Genomic DNA, 20,470 nt, shown 5'->3' on the forward strand with positions numbered 1-20,470 from the left:
AAATAAAGAACAAAAGCATTATTTTTTTATATTAGAGATATAAGTTATAACAATACAACTAATTTGTTTAGCATACATTAAGGCTGTTAATTTGATTAAATTTATCTGCATAACTATTGGAGCAGAACATTAACAAATCTAATTAATTATCTACATGGTTTTATATAGTTATTTAAAAAAATGTTATTTAAAATGTTATTTAATTACTTTGTTACGAAATATTTTATTATTGTTGGTATTGTATTAATATAAACTTCAGTAATAAAAAGTAGAATATTTTGTTAATATAAAGTTGACAATAATATACTAGTATTAATTAGCAGGTTAAATACTTATAGGAACAGAAACTTTTAATTTTTCTTTAAGTTAAAAAATTCAGGTAGGGAATAAAATAAAATTTTAATCATTTATATAAAATTTCCATGAATTAGGCTACGAAATGTTCCATCTAGTCTTCGCGTGACTATTTCTTGTTTCCAGACCTAAAAATGTCTCGTCGGAAAGAGGTTTGACTTCAACGATGAAATATCATATTTTTTGGATAGAGCTCAAAGGAGACTATGTTTAAAAATAAAAATATTCTTTATCCAAAAACCTGTTTCATTAAAAAAAGTCACGGACTTTATGACCCACCCAAAATAAGCTCTAACTGTGATCGCTCATATATAGATATAGATAAATACACATAGATCGGAAACTCTCCTTTCAAAGACCTAACTGAGTTGTCAAAAACCTAAGTGTGAGAATGTATTAAATCGTAAATCATTAATAACTTTATAAATACAGCGAGTTTACGAAAATAAGCTGAATCTGTGATCACACATATTTTATAACGTCTTAAATACTGCGATTTTGGGGAAAATAAGCTCAATCCGGGTACAGTTTGGTACTTTTTTAAAAATATGAATACATATTTGAATTTTTTGAGACATATCTTTATCACAAAAAATGTCCGCAAAACTTGATTAAACTTATCGACATAAATATTAGCTGATGAGCACCATATTTAAACTAGAGTTTCGTGTTCGGTTTTAATCGAAACCGAAACCGCGGTTTTTCAAGGCCTAAAACCGAAACCGATAATTATTCTTTGGTTTTGACTTTTAATCTATTTTCAGTAGAAAAGTTAAAAATTTTGAAATGAGTAACAAACTTTTTCATCCAAAGATTCATCCAAGTATTTCCTGACAATTAAAATTCAAATGACTGTTTATTTTTTTAATTTAAAGAAAAGACTGCAAAGTGGTTTTAACAAAGACTTAGTTATTTTCAAATATTCAATAAAAGTATGGAGTACTGGAGAACCCGGTGCGCTTTGCCACCCCAATTAGAAGAAAGAAATAGTACTATTAAGTCTGCCTTTGTGAATTAATAATAATTCAGGATAACATGTCTCTAGTTTCAAGTTTATTGGGTCATTGTAATGTGGAAACGTTCGAAACTTATTATTAGAATTAAAAAAGACCATAAAGACCCACATTTTGTATTCCCACTCAGCATCATGAATGAATAATTTCTTATTTGTGGGCCCATTATTAATGAAAATGTACCACTTAAGTCACCTTTTGCGAATTCTAACTCATTCAGAATCACGTGTGTTTTTGGTTTATTATAAAATATTCCAAAAGTACTATTACAATAAAGAAAGAGTACTATTGCCAACTTTTATGTACATAAGTAAAATAATTTAATATAATAAAAAGTACAATTATAATATAAAGTACCAATTTTCTACAATTGAACCCTCATCAAGTTTGAAATCAAAGTAATTTATTATAGGTTCAATATTGTAGAAAACTCAACAAGTACCATTTTGAAGAACGAAAGAGTACTCCTTAATTTGGTTTAGTTTTCCTTTTTTGGTATCATAATACCATTGAGCCCCTATTCTTGATTATTTCTTTACTGAGAAGCATATTATTCAACTTTAATGTATATAAGCTAACTAATTTAATATATTAAAAAAGTACCATTAAAAGAAAATGTACCAATTTTCATTATCCTCTTGAACACCCGTAAAGCTTTTTCTATATTATCAACGGAGTTGGTTTCTATACTTGAAATTTAATAATTTATCACAAAACCGAGCGAAACCGATCGGTTTTAAATTTTTTAAAACCGAAATTCTTCGGTTTTTTGGAAACTCGAATTTAAACACTTTCAACGGCAACAGCACATACCAATCGATAATTTTTATCGGGTTTGTTAGAGTATAATATGAAATTGTAATGGGTTAAATCAGTGCATATTTCTTGTCTTTAATAAATTCAAGAATCGATAAGAGTTTACAGTAAATAATTCAGTTTTTTATTTAAAACCGAGTCGCAGAAGAAGTTATAGCGCAACAATAAAGAAAAGCTTGTATATCAGACGACACTTGGAACCTGGTTTCTCAAAGAAGGGAACTCAAGCTGCAGTTAAGCAACAACAACACTTTAGGACAGCAGCTACCAACTACTGGCAAAACAAGTAAAGAGAGCTCAAAGAAGAGACAAAAAAAGTTCCAGAAAAATATGAAGTTCCAGTTCCAATATGAGTTCCAGATCAGAAGCCAACCAGTCGCTGATCGCAGTGGTATACTATTAACAAACAATAATGCACAGACCCAAAGATCGAAGAAATTAGTAACGTCGCCACAGATGAAACTACTGAGGACAACGAAATTGAAAACAAAAGCACTGCAAAAAAAAACTTAAGAATATCAAGCAGCCCCCTCAGTGTAAGTGAGATAAAGGAGGCCATCGGGAAGTTAAGAAATGACAGGGCATATGATGTCGAAACCACAGCTGAACTTCTACGACCGCACATCACATCAGTCTGGAAGGAGGAAAGGCTACCTCCAACTTAGAAGAATGGCATCATCGTTAAGTTACCGAAATGTGGCGACTTGAAAGATTGCAACAACTGAAGAGGAATTACTCAGTCATAACACAGGGATGGCTTTGAATTAAAATGGAGAATAATCTACGAGATGAACAGGCAGGTTTCCGGCTTAACAGGAGTTGCGTAGACCAGGCCAACACTCTACTTATTATAATAGAACAATCCCTGGAATGGTGAACTCCCCTGTACCTACTGTTCGTAGATTTCAAGATACCATCAGAAGGATTGCCATATGAAAAGCATTGAGAAGAAAAGGAGTACCCCAGAAAATAACTCGAATCATCAGAGCAATGTACGAGGTTGCAGAACTATAAGTTCATCACAACGGGAATATAAGTCAAACATTTCACACAAACGCTGGTGTAAAACAAGGATGACCCCTATCACCCCTGCTATTCACTATAGTGCTAAATGACATCAGGAGAAAAGTATGTTCAGAGAGAAGAGGAATAACATGGAGCCTCTCACGTCAACTCAAGGATTTGGATTATGCGGATTATACTCTCGCACAATATCTCTAAAAAGTAGAAGATTTGAAAAGATTAGCTCGCAATGTTGGACTTGAGATAAATTGTATCAAGAAAACCAAAGCTATGAGAATCAATAACGTTAGCACCGATACAATCATGCTTCACGACCAACCAGTTGAATACATAGAAAGCTTCTGCTATCTACGCAGTACAGTATCAACGAATGGCGGCACTGAAACAGACGTGAATAACAGGCTCAATAAAGTAATAGCGGCATTCGGAAGACTACAACCAGTATGGCGAAACTCACAAATATCCAGACGAACCAAAATTGGAATATTCAACGCATGTGTAAAGCGTACTCTATTGTACGGAGGTGAAAATTGGTTAGTACCTCAGAATCATATGCTGGACTAACAACATCAGCTCTGGAACAACGAGGAACCCATACTAACACAAATAAAACGTAGGAAATGGAGGTGGATCGGCCATACTATCAGAAAGAATTCCGATAGTATAACAAGGATGGCGCTAGAGTAGAACCCTCAAGGCTCAAGAAGTCGTGGTTGGAAAAATAATACATGGAGACGCACGATACTCCAAGAACTAGGACAGTGTAATCTTAAATTGAAAGACTCGAATTCAACTGCAATAAATCGTGTAAGATGGAAATGCTTTTGGGAAGCCATATGCTCCCAAGAGGGGTAATGGAGAAATAAAAAAAAACTTTAGAATCCGGACAGTAAAACCAAGGCTCAAGAAGCCGTGGTTGGACAAAAATACATGGAGACGCACGATACTACAAGAACTAGGACAGTGCAATCATATATGGGAAGACGCGAAATCAACTGCAACAAAATGGAGGAAAAAAACTTGGGAATCCTGACAGTATAACCAAGGCTCAAGAGGACGTGTTAGGCCAAAGAATACATGGAGATGGACGATACTTAAAGAACTAGGACTGTGTATTCTTACATGGGAAGACGCGAAAACAACTGCATCAAATCGTGTAAGATGGAGATGCTTTTTGGAAGCCATATGCTCCCAAAAGGGGTAATGGAGAAATAAAAAAATTAGGTTTATAATAACTAGCATCAAAGAAATAACAAAAATTCTTCAATCTCTGTTTTCTAGTACGATGGTTTTGGGTAAAAACACCTATGAAAGCATCATCAATTGAAGAACACTTAAGTAATGGTAAGAAATGCGGTCCCAACATAGTCGACTATGGTCTTTTTAAGCCCTCTAACATCCGCTCACCAGCTGAAGAGTGGAAAGTGCTCGAATTTCAAATTATTTAATGCTGAGTAAAGGGTATTCATAATGACATGCATGTCAGTAAGATTGTTTTATCATTGTCTGATATATTAAGGGCCATTATTACAACTTGCCGTTATAGTTAAAGTTACCTTTAAGGGTACCTTTTTCTATTCCTTAAAGTTACCTTTAACTATAACGGCAAGTTGTAATAATGGCCCTAAGTTTGCTTTCAGTGTTACAATAATCAATAATCTAGGAATTCCTCAAACCAAGGACTTGTCTCTATCGTAGTCGTAAATATGAGACAATAAACTTGTTTGAGATTATTGTTTTTTACAAAAATTTCATTCATGAACTGTTTTTGATTTCTAAATAAATAAAAACCAGTTACTTCTAGAAGGTATGTAGCATAAATGCCGTGCCGGTGCGATTGTGTTATTACTTCAACTGAGTGTGATTATATTGAAAAATGGAGGCGTGACGTACAATTAAAACGCAACAGTTAGTGTATTCAAAAAAACGCAATAATAACATGAAAACCATACAATTGTAGCGAGACAAAAGTATTTAATTACACATACATATATTAAACATTAAAAAGACGATTAGGCTGATTTTTTTTTTGTAAACTAATCAATGCAATGAGTAGAAAAGGTCAAAGTTAAGTTTCTAAATTGATATCCACTTCCAGGTGTGTCTGATAGAAATTTATTTTAATATGTATTTTATTAATTCTTTTGAATTTTGTTCGCCTAAATTGCAAACGTGGCCATTAAACAAATATTTACATGATGATTCATTGCGTTAAGTAAATGTTTGTATAAAAATACAATTTTACAGAGAATTTACGTCATTAGCTAGAGAAGCAATATGCAAAACGTTAATTACTTAGAGAAAAATACAGTGTGAGTCATTTGTTTGAAGGCACAGAGAAAATTAGTTCCTTAATTTATTTGAAATCTAAAAATATTTTAAAGTTTTTCTCAATAATGTAAGTTACTTAGCCGGCCATTAGTAGAGATAATCAGAATAAATCACCCCTATCGCGAATCAATATTTCACATGAAATATGTTCCCTCTTGTTTACGTGAAATATCCCGCAACATGGGAAATGTTTAAATGGAATTTTGTAAACAATAAGCAGCTGTTACGAACAAAATCAACTATTGTGAATGAAAAGTTCAGGGGAATATCACGATAGCAATATTCTCTTGGGTGAAAATGGATATTTCATGGGAACATAAATTTCACATGTTTTTCACTATAGGAGTGAATGTTAATAGTTTAATTAGCAGCAGATTACGCTTTAGTTATATTTTTAATTTAACTACTTTAACCAATATTAGTACACATCTAAATAAACATTAATAGGAATTAATAAAAGTTTTCAATACTGAAACATAATTAATATAATATACGACTAAAATAACATAAATTAATGAGACATTTTCCAAAAAACTAATTGGTTAGGGGTTAAAAACTACCAACTACTTACTACAACATTGGTTTTTAACATTTTTCCAAATATGTTTAAAAATACTTTATTATTTGTTTATTATTAGTAATTTAATTTGTGTTAATTTTGGGAACAATATTACAAACAAATTTCAGTGCCCATTAACAAAAAAGTAAATATAAAATAACAAGATTTGAAAACGTGCAATGTTTTACCTGTCTTTCGATAGAGCACTTAATAAAAATCTACGTATTGTTCGAGCCTGTACTACAGATATTCTATGGTTTTGTTTTATTATTTTTTCAAATTAAAAAGAAAATCATTAAATAATTACTTATATAGTTGAAATTTAATATAAATCGTATAAACCTTAAAAAATATATGTTTAAATTCTGTTACACTATTTCAAACCTTTATCACAATCTTCATTTGTAACTTGGCATAGATAAGTAAGAAGGCTTTCAGAATGGAGAACAAGACAGTAAAAAGCGAAACCATTATACGAGCTCGTATATGTAGAAGGTAACCGATAATATATCAGCATATTGAAGGATGATGAAACTTTAGGATATACTACACATCATTATTCTGGTCTCCACACTCTACTGAATCAGAAAAATACAGAGGACGATTTCCCATCGAAGTTTATAATCAGCTGGATTCATAAACAAACAAATTTTGATCTCCTGTGGATCTGAGAGAATCCACGTATCATTTAAAAGAGAAGGAAATGTTTGTGAGTCTCCTGGAAACTTTACAACTTGAGGATCATAGGATCTTCGGGTCCAATTTGACCAATTTTGAAATTAAAACAGAATTTTTTCTAAAAGTGAGTTGTTTGAATTTTATTTAATTTCAAATGTCAGGTTTTTAGAGAAAAATTGACAAACCAAATAGCTTTAAAATTCTGTTTAAGGTCTTTGGGTCATATTTGAACTGGAGCAAAAATCTTGAACTTTTGTTACGCTCAATTAAGTTAAATTTTTCAGGGCTTTGGTAGCACTAATATATATCTGTCTCTTTTCATCCTGTATGAAAACTGGGATTCCCCAAAGCTATGTTTTTCTTATCCTTCATAAGGTCTACGGGTCAACTTTGACTCATTTTGGAAATTAAAATTGAATTTTTTTCTAAAAGTGAGTAGTTGATATTTTTGCGATAGATGGATGGACACGGAAGACAAAGATCGCCTAGGCCATCCAAAAAAGTTTGAAGACCAAGAATGGTAGGCATTACTCCATGAAGGTTATTGTAAAACTCAACAAGATCTTGCTAAATCATTGGAAGCTACTCAAGCAGCAACTTCGAAACATTTGCGAGCAGCAGGATTCATCCAAAAATAGGGAAATTGGGTACCATTCAAATTGAAGCCGAGAGAACTTGAGAAATGATGTTTGAACGCTATAAAGGAAAAGCACTGAATCATTACTTGCGATGAATAATGTAAACATTATGATAACCCGAAACGTATGTGAAGCCCGACCAACCAGTCGAATCGACACCAAAGCCATATATATGTATATGTATATGATTCGTTTGAAGCGAGCATTGTCCGGAAAATACCAGAACCGTAATATTCCACCATGGCAACGATCGTATTGTAACATATACCTGTTAAAAAGTATTTAGAATGAAGTGGTTGGTAAGTTCTTACGTTTCGACAGTGACCATTCCGACTACTATTTTTTTCGATCGATGCAGAACGATGGAGAATTTAATGCCAACAACGTCATATTCGCGAAGTTTTGCTTTATTAATGGTATATGTTTTCCGGTTTCAACGAGCGAGGGAGGGTTTGTTCGGTTCAGAAGTGGTGATTTTGATACGGAAGACAAAGATTGCAAAGGTCAGTCAAATAAATTTGAAGACCAAGAATTGAAGGCATTAATCCATGAAGATTGTTGTCGAACTCATCAAGAGCTTGCTAAATCATTGGGAGCTACTCAATCAGCAATTTCAAAACTCTTGCTAGCTGTTGGATTCATCAGGGAAATTGGATACCATACGAATTGAAGCACATGTCCGAAATGATGTTTGAACGCTATAAATGGAAATCATTTTTGCACCGAATCATTACTTGCGATGAAAAATGGATAAAGATAATGCTGTATATCTTATGAGCTTCTGAAATCTGACCAGACCATCAAAGGGAACCTGTACCGAATTCAACTGATTCGTTTGAAGCGAGCATTGTACGAAAAACGCCCAGAATATGAGGCCAGACATGAAAACCTAATATTCCATTATGACAACGCTAGGCCGCATGTTGCAATACCTGTTCAAAACTATTTAGAAAGAAGTGGATGTTTTGCCTCACCAGATTTTGCCCTGTCCAACTACTATTTTTTTTTTTGATCGAAGCAGAACGCTCTATCTGAGATACGCTTCACTTTGGAACAGTGTATAATATCGGATTGATTCGTTCTTGGTCTCAAAAGATGAACAGTTCCTTTGGCGTGAAATCCATATGTGGCCAGAAAGATAGGAAAACTTCCTAGCTAACAATGGCTAGGAAGTTAAAGCTAAAACTTTGAAAAAATCCCACATTTATAAGTCATAAACCCAATAAATATATTCAAATACTAACTAAATAAAAAATGACGTGGTTATTTTTTTAATTCTGTAAGACCGAGACTAGCATCTTTGGAGTGCCACCCACAAACTCATGCCAACTACGAACTTTCCTACACTGAAAATGACAGGAAACACTTCAGCGGGAAGTTTGTTCCACATACGTACAGTACGGCTAAAGAACGAATTTTCCCTGTAGTGTGTTGCGCTGTGCTCAGACCAATCGACCACAAAGGGATGTGTTTTAAAAAAAAAACGTGTATTACGTAAAAATGCGTGTATGAAGAACAACTTCCCTAATTTTATCAGAACACATTCCATTGTAGAACCGATAGAACAGTGAAACGCAGCCCACATTGCGTCGATGCTCCAGCGAATCAATAGAGTTGGATACCGTACTATTATCAATAATCTCATGTACGCGGTCTAGAAGCTCCAAAATAAACTACGGCCCATACATGAGAGTTTCATTCTATTTAGGGTCGGATATAAGTGTTGTAAATAGTAAAGAGATCAGATGGAGGGAAGTAATTCCAACACCTTTTCAGAAATTGTTCGACACTTGAAAAATGTGTTTAGACCAGCGGACATCACATTGTATTCTCATGCTAAGAACATTGAGAGCGTCTGATTCCACAATATATACACCACCCCTAAATACAGATGAAGCGACATAGTCTGTCGTTCATTTTTGTGTCAACATGCAACACTGAGTCTTGCGAGCATTGAAAGCTACCCTATTCGCACAACCCCATTCCGAGATTGTCAGAAGGTCCCGATTAAGGGAATCATTAATTGTATGCTTCATTGCCCTAATCTCCGACAGGCTTGGTCTGTAATATTGGCAAATATTGCTGTCATCTGCAAAAGAAGTTTGACATAGAAGGTCGTTTAGAAAAAAAGGGAATAGATTAGGAGAAAGAAATATTCGAAAATAGCGCGAAGTTCTATTGAAATGTCTTGCCTTATTATGGTGACATTTACAGAAGCGTGGGTTTTTTCCGAAAAGATCCCATAAGATGACATAGGCCATTAAATTATCTCTTGTTCTTAAAACGATAAACCACTCAAGCAAACCAGGACTTTTGTAGACATTTCAAGTACTATCTCAACATAAAATGTCTAGATATTCGTGTAATAAAAGAATTTTGGTCACCCGAGGCGACTAAATTTGGAGAGCCGTCCACTAGTCCCCATTCCAGCTACGAACTCATATAAATACAAATCAATTCAAAAACTGACTTAACTCTGAATGTGTAAAAGTTCATTAAGACATCTCCACTCGTTCACGAGCTTCCAAATTATTTCCAGAATAAAATGTTTCTAAATCACTGCGCTCTATGAATGGCGAATACTAATGTAAACAAACCGCAGACTCTGACAGCTCTTAAAGAGAATATACGACAAGAATGCGAAATCGTTTCGCCGGAAGTTTTATTCACAGTTCTAGAATTTTCAGGGCGAATATTTATAGAAGTGTTTTCTTCAGAAAAGAGGGCAAAGGGATAACAAATAAGAGAGCTTCTTCATTCGCTGTCTATTTTTGAGGATTTGCAAATTAATTTCAGACATTGTTAAATCGTATCCGCCATCTAGAAGTATCCAGAAGATCTCAAATTAATATTTATAGTAATTACAAGACTAATTTTTCGTCTTCTTATGAGATTGTGATAAAGTTTAAAATTTTAAAAACAAATTTATTGAATATAAAGATTTTTTAAAACATTTTACTTACTCGAATAAATTGAGATTAGTTATATTTTGTGGATCATAAGTGGTAATCGATTTTGGTTCTGCCACCACTAATGTACGCACTAATACCAGCAACAGTGAGAAGATAGCCGGCAGCAGTAATTCGATAACAAGTTGCCATTTTTGATTCCATTGCAGTAGCCAATTTTTCCAAAGTAATAATCTAAATTTCGCCCAACTTGTGACGCGAACCATTTTTTTTTTTGTTGTAAATATTTAGCTAATTAAATTAATTCACTAGTATGTATGTTGAGACATTAAGATTAAATGAATGTAGACGTAGTCAAAGTGTTAAGATGAATGGAAGAAGTAGGAGGTGGAGTGTTTAACAAATCCTGTTGTTAAACCAAATGGGAATTTTGAAGGTGTTGAAGAAGATCTGCAAGAGAAAAGATAAAAAAGAGAGAATAATGGTTAGTGGTTGATTATTATAAATCTGTATCAAATTTTGTATTTTCTGTATTATTCCAGTCACATTTTACCAACCCATGATACAATAATTGTAGAAGGTTGAATCACTATGGAGAGTTTTCAATATTTAGCCCTATAATGTCAAACTTTGCTTTTGATTTTTTTTTCATATTTTTCTATATTTTCTTTTGTTTGACGTAACAAGAATTGTTTAATTGAGAATTTATTTTCTACTGGGGGTACCTTATATTGTTGTATCATGTTACCAACCTATCCTGAAGTTCCTAAATGTTTTTAGCTTTAGTATTTTGAAAATATCAATATTTCCTTATGTCATTCTATTGTTTTTTTTTAACAGACTGATTATTTCCGATAAGATTACTATATGTATTTTTAGTATACGTCTAATATTTATTATTTTATAACATTTATATACAATAGTTAGATTATGTTTACACAAAACATTACTATGCGCCCTTTTGCAATATCTAATACACAATCTAAAGTGTAGCAAGAAACGTTGACATTTACAAGTTCAAGTTTACTTACTACAAGTGCAAGTACATTGTCTGATAAATAAAAGTAATTGATAAATCGTATAATGAACATTTCCCTAATGCACGTTTATATTTTCATGTAACCATATAAGTACTGGGTTTTAATACAAAATGTGTAACACAACCATGATTGATGTCCATAGGATAATCTGACATATTCAATCTCTCGACATGTTCCCCTTGGCGTTTTATATTCTTGCAAAAATGTTGCCTTTTCTGCCCTTTGCCCTTAAAAAATTTTATTAGTACACTTCTCTTTTGGAAAAAGAATACTGCATTTTAATACAAAATGTGTAACAGAACTATGATTGATGTCCATTTGATAATCTGACATATTCAATATCTCGACATGTTCCCCTTGCCATTTATATTCCTGCAAAAATGTTGTCTTTTCTGCTATTTCCCCTTAAAAAGCTTTATTAATACACTTTTCTTAATACTGCCTTTTAATATAAAATGTTTAACAGAACCATGATGGATGTCCATTTGATAATCTGACATATTCAATATCTCGACATGTTCCCCTTGGCGTTTTATGTTCTTGCAAAAATGTTGCCTTTTCTGCACTTTCCCCTTAGAAAGCTTTATTAGTACACTTTTCTTAATACTGCCTTTTTATACAAAATTAGTAACAGAGCAATGATTGATGTCCGTATGATAATCTAACATAGTCAGTATCTCGACATGTTCCCTTTGGGGTTTTATGTTTTTCCAAAAATTTTGCCTTTTCTGCCCTTTGCACTTAAAAGGTATTATTAGTACACTTTTCTTAATTTATAACACATTTGTAGTCATAAATTTTATCATAGTTGCCTTTTAAACAGCTCATTTATTATACCCTTCACCTTCGTGAGAAGGGTATATATGTATAAGTTTGTCATTCCATTTGTAATTTCTACATTTTTCATTTCCGACCCTATAAAGTATATATATTCTGGATCCTTATAGATAGCGGAGTCGATTAAGCCATGTCCGTCTGTCTGTTGAAATCAATTTTCTGAAGACCCCAGATATCTTCCGGATACAAATCTTCAATAATTCTATCAGACATGCTTTCGAGAAGTTTGCTATTTAAAATCAGCAAAATCGGTCCATAAATAACGGAGATATGAGCAAAAAACCGGGACAACCTCGATTTTTTACCTATTTTTGATCTATATCTGGATTACTAAGTCATTACTATAGACAACATGGATATCTAATGATAGATATTTCAAAGTCCATTGCAACGATGTAGATAAGGCTATAGTAAGTTGGACCTACAATATTTTTTAACCCGAATTTTTTTTTCATCAAAAAATTTTTTTGACATTTCTTTTTTTTTAGCAAAAAAAAATTTAAAAACTAAAAAAAAAATTTTTTAAAAAAATTTGGGAAAACAATTAAAAAAAAATTAAATTTTGTTTACCTAAAAATATTTAAAAAAATTTATTTTAAAGTATAATTTGGTGAAGGGTATATAAGATTCGGCACAGCCGAATATAGCTCTCTTACTTGTTTTTGACTAAAATTACTTTTGAATTTTAAAATAAACATTTTCTATACTAATAACAATTTTAGTAATGAAAATGTTATTTTTTAAATTGGCAACATTCAAAAATGGAAAGGGCAACATTTTAAACATTTTATTTTGTAACAAGGCAACATTTTTATTTGTAATCAAGTGCCTTCAAATGTTTTCTTTTTTAATTTCCTTGTTAATTACAATACACCCATTTGAATTTTCTTACAAAATATTAGATAGATAAGTCTTATGATACTTCCTGAAAGACATAACAAAAAAAAAAACAAATATTGACTAAAATACTTTTGCTCTTAATAGTTAATTCCTTAGTACTTATTGCAAAATATAAGAACATATTATTTATCTTCTATGACTGTCACTTGTGTTTCATATTTTTATTATTATGACTTTTTTCCAATTTCTATTTTATTTTCGCGGTTGTAAATGATAAAATTCACTACGATTTTTTGTTATCAACAATATATTTTGTTATCTATAATATACATAAATGTATAAATATACATTTTTTATTAAGTTCCCATTTAGGCTAAACACAAACTAGGGATTGGTTCTTAGAAACGCCGAAGCTTAAATTTTTGAAAGGTAAAACGTATGTTTTTTAAATAAAAGAAATAATTTTAAAATGGATTTCAGCACAACATTCTCATGATTATTTGAAGTTGTAATCATAGATAAATATACATAGATTAGAAACTCTTCTGTCAAAGGCCTAACTCAGTTGTCAAAAACCTAAATGTTTTAGTAAAACGCAAAAAATCCCAGGAAAAATTTTGTGAATTTTTGTAATGACCACTAGTTATTTCATGCATTCTTTTGTAAGGAGTGGTGGTTACCCAGCACATTATTTTATTTACTAGAATAAGTACTTATTTTTATGCAGGCTGGTAATGAACTTTTGCATTTAGCACAGCTATCTAGTGTGTTTGACTGGAAAACGGGAGGTTAGTGGTTCGCCACCTGTCAAAGCCATTAATTTTTTTGTTCATATCATATTCATTTATATGTTGATGTTAAAACTATTGTTAACTTCCAATAAAATGACTCGTACATGGAGCAGTGAGTTAGCAGCTTGACTATCAAACACAAGCAAATAATGTGACTGTTCGATTCCCACACAAGGCAATATTTTTTGTGTTTTTTTTTTTTAGCTACATATTCTTGTTGTGATTTTACTACTTATTTCTCAACTGATTGTAAGTACATTTGTAAGCTTGACCCCTGAATTTTTTAAAAATCTCGAACAACGGTAAGTAGTGTTTCAGTCAAATAATAAGTAGTTATCGCTTTGCTCCAATTATACTTGCTGGCTTACTAGGTAAGCAAAGTTTTTGCTGGGATAGAGAGCTATATTCGGAATCCGAATCTTATACATATTTATGAAGTCGCAAATTGGTTTTTAGTTTTTTTTTGGATTTTTTTTTAAATTATTAGTGAAAAAAAATTAGGGCCGTGCCGAATCTTATGTTTCAAAATTTTTTTTTCCAAATTTTTTTTTTTTTTTTTAAAAATTTATGAAAAAAATTCGGGTAAAATTTTTTTTTTCGAAATTGTTTTTTTAAAAAGTTTTTTCCATTTTTTTTTTATTTTCTTAAAAATTTTTTTAATATAAAAAAAAATTTTTTTTTTAAAAAATTCGGGTAAGAAAATATTTTTATTCCGATTTCAATATTTTTTTGGACTTATACAAAAAAAAAAATTCTGTTAAAATTTTTTTTTTTCGATTTTGACCCAATTGGGTCAATTGGTTAAGTTAACTTACAAACATCGTTGCAATGGACTTTGAAATATCTCTCATTAGATACCCATATTGTCTACATTAATGACTTAAGTAATCCAGATATAGATCAAAAATAGGTAAAAAAAAAAATCGAGGTTGTCCTAGTTTTCGTTATATCTCAGTTATTTGTATACCGATTTTCTCAATTTTAAATAGCAACCAAGTCGGAAGAATTCCCTACATATTGATATTGATGTTTGTAAGTTATTTGGAGGCTACGGAAAGTTGATTTTAACGTACAGACGGACATGGCTATATCGTCTCCGCTAATTTAAAAAACAAAAGCATTTAGAAAAAGTTTCTGTTTAACATCCAAATTTTATAAAACGAAATGTTTGGAAACCTAAGCAATTTGTATAAAGAATATTGGGAAAAGTTCAGAATTGGAGCAAAATTATCTTATCTAAAAAGGATCATTGAAGTGACAGAATTCAAGCAAGATTATCTTTCTAAAAAAGCTCATTGAGGTGACATTAAACTGTTTAAAACAGACATTCCCTAGCAAGGGAAGCCCAGGAACTTGAAGTTAGTCGAATTTCATATTAAATATATAATCGTTAAGGCTGAACGAGGATTAAACGGTCAGTCAGTCAAAAAATCGAAGTAGTCATAGATTTTTGCTTATATCTCCGACATTTGTGGCCTGATTTACTCGATTTTAAATAGCAACCTAAGTTAGCTTATAGAAAAAACTATTTCTTAAACCGTTTAAATTCAAATATTTGGCACATATTGAACTGGTTTCAATTATTTCATAATTAAATCACATATTCATTTGCTCAAAAATAAAATTTCTTCATATTTTCTATTGAATTTTGAGTTTTGAATTTGATTATTTTGACAATTGAATATACAATTTTCGTTATTGCTTGAATTTCAAATACAAAAATTATTGAATAGATAATTTTCGCAATTGAAACACAAAAAATAACAAAAATCTGTTTTCAATTACGAAAATTATCTATTCAATAATTTTTGTATTTGAAATTCAATCAATAACGAAAATTGTATATTCAATTGTCAAAATAATCAAATTCAAAACTCAAAATTCAATAGAAAATATCAAGAAATTTTGTTTTTGAGCAAATGAATACTTGATCTAATTATGAAATAATTGAAACCAGTTCAATATGGGATAAATGTTTGAATTGAAATATAATTTTTTCTGTGAATGTATCAATCATGTTTGTAGGTTATTTTTGGGACTTCGGAAAGTTAATTTCAACATACAGACAAATAGACGAACATGGCTATATTGACTCGGTTATCTATAATGATCCGAAATGAAAAACGTGACGTAACGTTTACCACTCATTATGAAGGGTATAATAACATTCCTTAACAAATTAAATAATTCTTTGTATCATCTATGTTTTTTTTTGGTCCGCCAGATTTAGAAAACATTATAAAATCAAAGGTAATAACAAAGAAATCTAATCACAAATAAGTACATTAAAACGAAAGATTAAAAAAAGTATTAAAGAGGCCTATGAAGTGTGTTAAGCTTTTGTTCATGCGGCTTAATATCTAAAACTATTTCTTAAAACAAAATATGTGTAAAAACAGTAAAAAAAATCGATATTGTGCTTTGAAGGTTGGAATGTGATAATTACATTATTTGACTTTGTTTATTCAGAATTTGATAATGAACAATGAAGCACATTTCCTATTAAATGACTATGTGAACAAGCAAAACAGCAGGATTTGGGTTTCAGAGAATCCAAGAGCAGTTCATCAGTGACAATTACAATCAAATTTTTTGGAAAATGACATTGGTGTTTCAATCTCCTTCAACTTTGGTGCATATCAGACGATTTTAAAATATTTTGAACAATTTTTTTCGTGCGCACTCCTTATCTATATATATACAACGTTACTGACTGACTGAATGACTGACTGAATGACTGAATGACTGAGTGACTGATTCATCATCCCACAGCCTAAACGACTGAAGCTAGAATCAGTCATAACTGTGGGTTCCTCCCTCCCCAAAACGATCCACTAAGAAGGGATTTTTGGAAATTCGAACGTTTAGGGGGTAAAAAAGGGTAAAAACGGGTAAATCCGGTAATCTTATATCTTCAAAACTAATAAAGATATAAAAAACCTTGAAATTGCATGTTGCTCCATTTAAAAAATAAGCTTACAGGTGTTTCGTACTTTTTCGAAATTCGAACCTTTTAGGGGAGAAAACGGGTAAAAACTTTATTTTGGTACTTTTTTGGCACCCTATGTATCTTTTAAACCAATAAACATAGAAACAAAATTTAAATCGTATTCTTTACTTATCAAAAAATAAAAAATATAGGTTTGGTACTTTTTGGAAATTCGAACCCTTAAGGGATACAAATTGTGTTTATTTTTGGTACTTTTTCATAAAATATGTTTTTCTATAATTTGACATAGACATTCGAATATTTTACCATGAGCTTCCACCACGATACAGAAAATTATTTTAATAATATTTTAACACCGCAATGGGGACAAAAAAAGGTACCAAAAAGGGGATAAAATCGGGAAAATACATTTTATTGCAAATTATTAAGCCGATTTTGATAATTTTTTTTAACATTGGTTCCTGGATTCATACAAAAATTAACTAACAGGTTGTTATTTGGAACTTGAGTGCCATGGTGTATTTTAGGCCAAATCCGGGTAAACAGTTTGGTACTTTTTTTAAAACATATTTATTATTGGGCACATTAACACAGATTTTAATCGATTGAGACATGTCTGTAGCATAAACAACTTTTGCAAAATGGAATATTTTTAAATTTCAAACTTGAGGGGTGTTCAAGGAGGAAAATGGAAATTGGTACTTTTCTCCTAATGGTACCTTTTTAATATTTTAAATTATTACACTTATCGACATTAAAGTTAGATGATATGTATCTGAGTGAAGTTAGTGTTAGAAATAAGGGATTATATTTAGGTACCAAAATGTGAGAACTGAACTATAGGTACTTTTTCATTCTTCTAATGGTCATTTTTGAATTTTATATTACAATGGACTTAGAAACATGAAATTAAGCATATATGGTCTTAAGTGAGTGAGAATTCTATGAGGAGACTTTTTGGTACTTTTTATTTATTCTAATGGTACTTTTTGTAATTTCTTCACCAATGAACCTAGAAACCTGAAATAAAGCTTATATGGAACCGAGTGAGTGGGAAACTACAAGTATATGTGGTCCAAAGTGAGTGAAAATTCAAGGGGATACTTCATGTATGGTACTTTTTTGAAATTTCTATAACAATGGACTTAGAAACATGAAATTAAACATATATGGTCCTAAGTGAGTTAGGATTCTAGGGGTAGACTTTTTGCTACTATTTCTTTATTCGAATGATACTTTTAGTAATTTCTTCACCAATGAATTTAGAAACATGAAATAAAGATTATATGGACCCGAGTGAGCGGGAGACTTAATAGTACTATTTCTTTATTCTAATTGGGGTGGCGAAGCGCACCGGGTCAGCTAGTTTTAAATATTTTTCTACTACATAAATATCTATTCCCTAATGTAAGCATTAGATTATTAGATATTGTTATAATCAATTTAGTTTATTAACAATTTAATAGTTTTGCAATGAATTAACAAAAACTTTTAACATGACAATAAATTGGACACCTTTGATAAGTTGAAAAAAACTTGCTGTTCCTAATAAATTGTTTTTGGTATGGAATTCCTCTACTTAAATATTCAGAAACAAGAAAAAAATTAATTTACTTTAAAAGATAACAATAATTTGAAATGAAATGCTTACGAACGAAACAAAATTTCTCAGGAATGGATAAATGCAAATTTTAAAGAACTACTTTTTTGATTACTATTTTTAGGAAAACTTCATTTATAAATATCTATATAAATAAAAATGAAATGGTACATGTATGTAATGTCATCACGTGAGAACGGCTGGAAAGATTTGGCTGATTTTTTTTTATTCGATTCGAAATTTTCAGGAGATGGTTTGTAAAGAAAAAAAAAATCAAAAATTCCGGGTAAAACTCAGAAATTCTTTTTTTTTTGGTGAGTCCAGTCAATTGTAATAAAAAACCTCCCTAAAGTATGCAGTACAAATTTAGATATTTTATTTGCAAATAAATAAGAACAGGCTGGTGTGCGTGGGTTGGAGAAACTTGAAATAACATTAGTAAAAGCAAAAAGAATTTAAAAAATCGTTAGCGATTTTGTCATACTTGCTAAAATATAACTTCTTTATTTTTATTTCACTGAAAAAGTTATTAAATTTTCCATTTCTGCTAAATATTCATTAATGAAAGTACTCGTAAAGTACAAATTTTCAATCAGCCAACTCATTCATGATTGAACTGAAAATATAGTGTTGACATTTATTATAATAAGATTATAAACACAATATTGTCGATGACGATACAATTTGTCGTTGTGGGAGTTAAATTTAAACTCAATACAATTTCTCTTTGTGTTTTATGAGCTAAATTTTTTATTGTACTCAAACAAACCATTGATAAAAAAAAATCATTTGAAAATAAATTGATATTTCAATAAGTAAAACTCTTTAGAAATCATAGAGAATAGACATAGAGCGGAAACTCTCCTGTCAAAGACCTAACTCAGTTGTCAAAAACCTAAGTGGAGAGAATGTATTAGTAGAAAAAACTATGTGAAAACAAAAACAACACTCATATGTGTGATTATTTTGAGTAATTTTTTTGTTTGAGTTTTTTTCTAGTTTCCGCTCTATGTTCTCTATGTTAGAAATTATTAACACATTCACAGGTGATTGGAACAGAATCAGAAATAGATCATTTTTTTAGAATAAACTTATAGTCCAGCTTTTAATTTTTTGATCGAAGGGAGCATTATACTAACTGAAAAAAATGTTGTAAGTTATTATCTGAGAGAATTCTTATGGTCAGAGTTATATTGTGGAATTTTATGGGGATCATTTTTGTGGAAGATCTTAACCCTCTAGCTCCTCTCCTTAGGGGTCAATTTGACCCTTTTTCGAGAAAATGAAAAAAAGTCCTTCCAAAAAGGACATTTAAGAATTAAAATATTCGACGAAAATTTTTGCTGGAAAAAATCAGTGGGTATCACCAAAGTTGTAAATAAAGCTCTTTACGATTAATTAGCAAAATTACACGCCACCTTGGGTCTCTCATTTTTTTAAAAAAAAATCACAAAAAATCTATTTATGATCCGAATGAGCTAATATTTAAAATATAAATAGTCCTGATAAGATCTACAAAAAATATATATAAATATGTAAATTATCACTTTTATGTCAAGAGTTATTTATGTTTATTTATTTATTTTTTTTTAATTTTGTTTTTGATTTTAGTATTGATTACGATACACTACATCATATTACATATGTGTACACAATTTTAAACTTTTACTATCAAAAATAACCAAGTTATAACCAAATTTTAAACTAAAGTATCATCAAGTATATGATTTTCTTGAACAAAATAATGTATACGCTTTGAGTAATTAATTAATAAATCGTTTTTACCTTATTTTAGATAGTATCCATATTATTTTTTAATAAATTTGTTGCAATTGAATATTTTTTGCAGTCTTAATGAAAATTTAATGAAGAACATTTTTTAGTTTAAAAAAGTAGTTGTTAGTAATTAATATAAAAAAAAAATAATAAAATTAAAAATGTATATATACATTTTTAAATATATAAACTGCTTTTATTTAAAATAAAAAAAATATTTATATTTTTTCATAAAAATTTATATTGATGATACGTTTTTTTGTTTCAGAAAATAACAATTCAAAAAAAACGTAAGCCACATATCTTAAAGTGTGC

General features: G+C 30.7%; 1 protein-coding gene across 4 annotated transcripts in view; it reads right to left on the bottom strand.

Annotated features, from left to right (window-relative positions):
• The window catches only part of LOC135957764 (phospholipid-transporting ATPase ABCA3-like), a 76,602-nt gene that overhangs the window by 19,335 nt on the left and 36,797 nt on the right, over positions 1 to 20,470 (bottom strand). For 3 of the 4 annotated variants that reach the window (XM_065508563.1, XM_065508562.1, XM_065508564.1), the window contains exons 2-3: positions 10,376 to 10,771; positions 6,285 to 6,347 (exon numbers count right to left, since the gene is read on the bottom strand). In XM_065508563.1, coding sequence (XP_065364635.1) covers positions 6,285 to 6,347; positions 10,376 to 10,587 — 275 coding nt within the window. In that variant the 5' untranslated portion in view covers positions 10,588 to 10,771. The remainder of the gene's footprint in view (positions 1 to 6,284; positions 6,348 to 10,375; positions 10,772 to 20,470) is intronic. The other variant, XM_065508565.1, reaches the window with a different exon arrangement.

The sequence above is a fragment of the Calliphora vicina genome, chromosome 4, assembly GCF_958450345.1.
Source record: "Calliphora vicina chromosome 4, idCalVici1.1, whole genome shotgun sequence".
NCBI classification, from domain to species: domain Eukaryota; kingdom Metazoa; phylum Arthropoda; class Insecta; order Diptera; family Calliphoridae; genus Calliphora; species Calliphora vicina.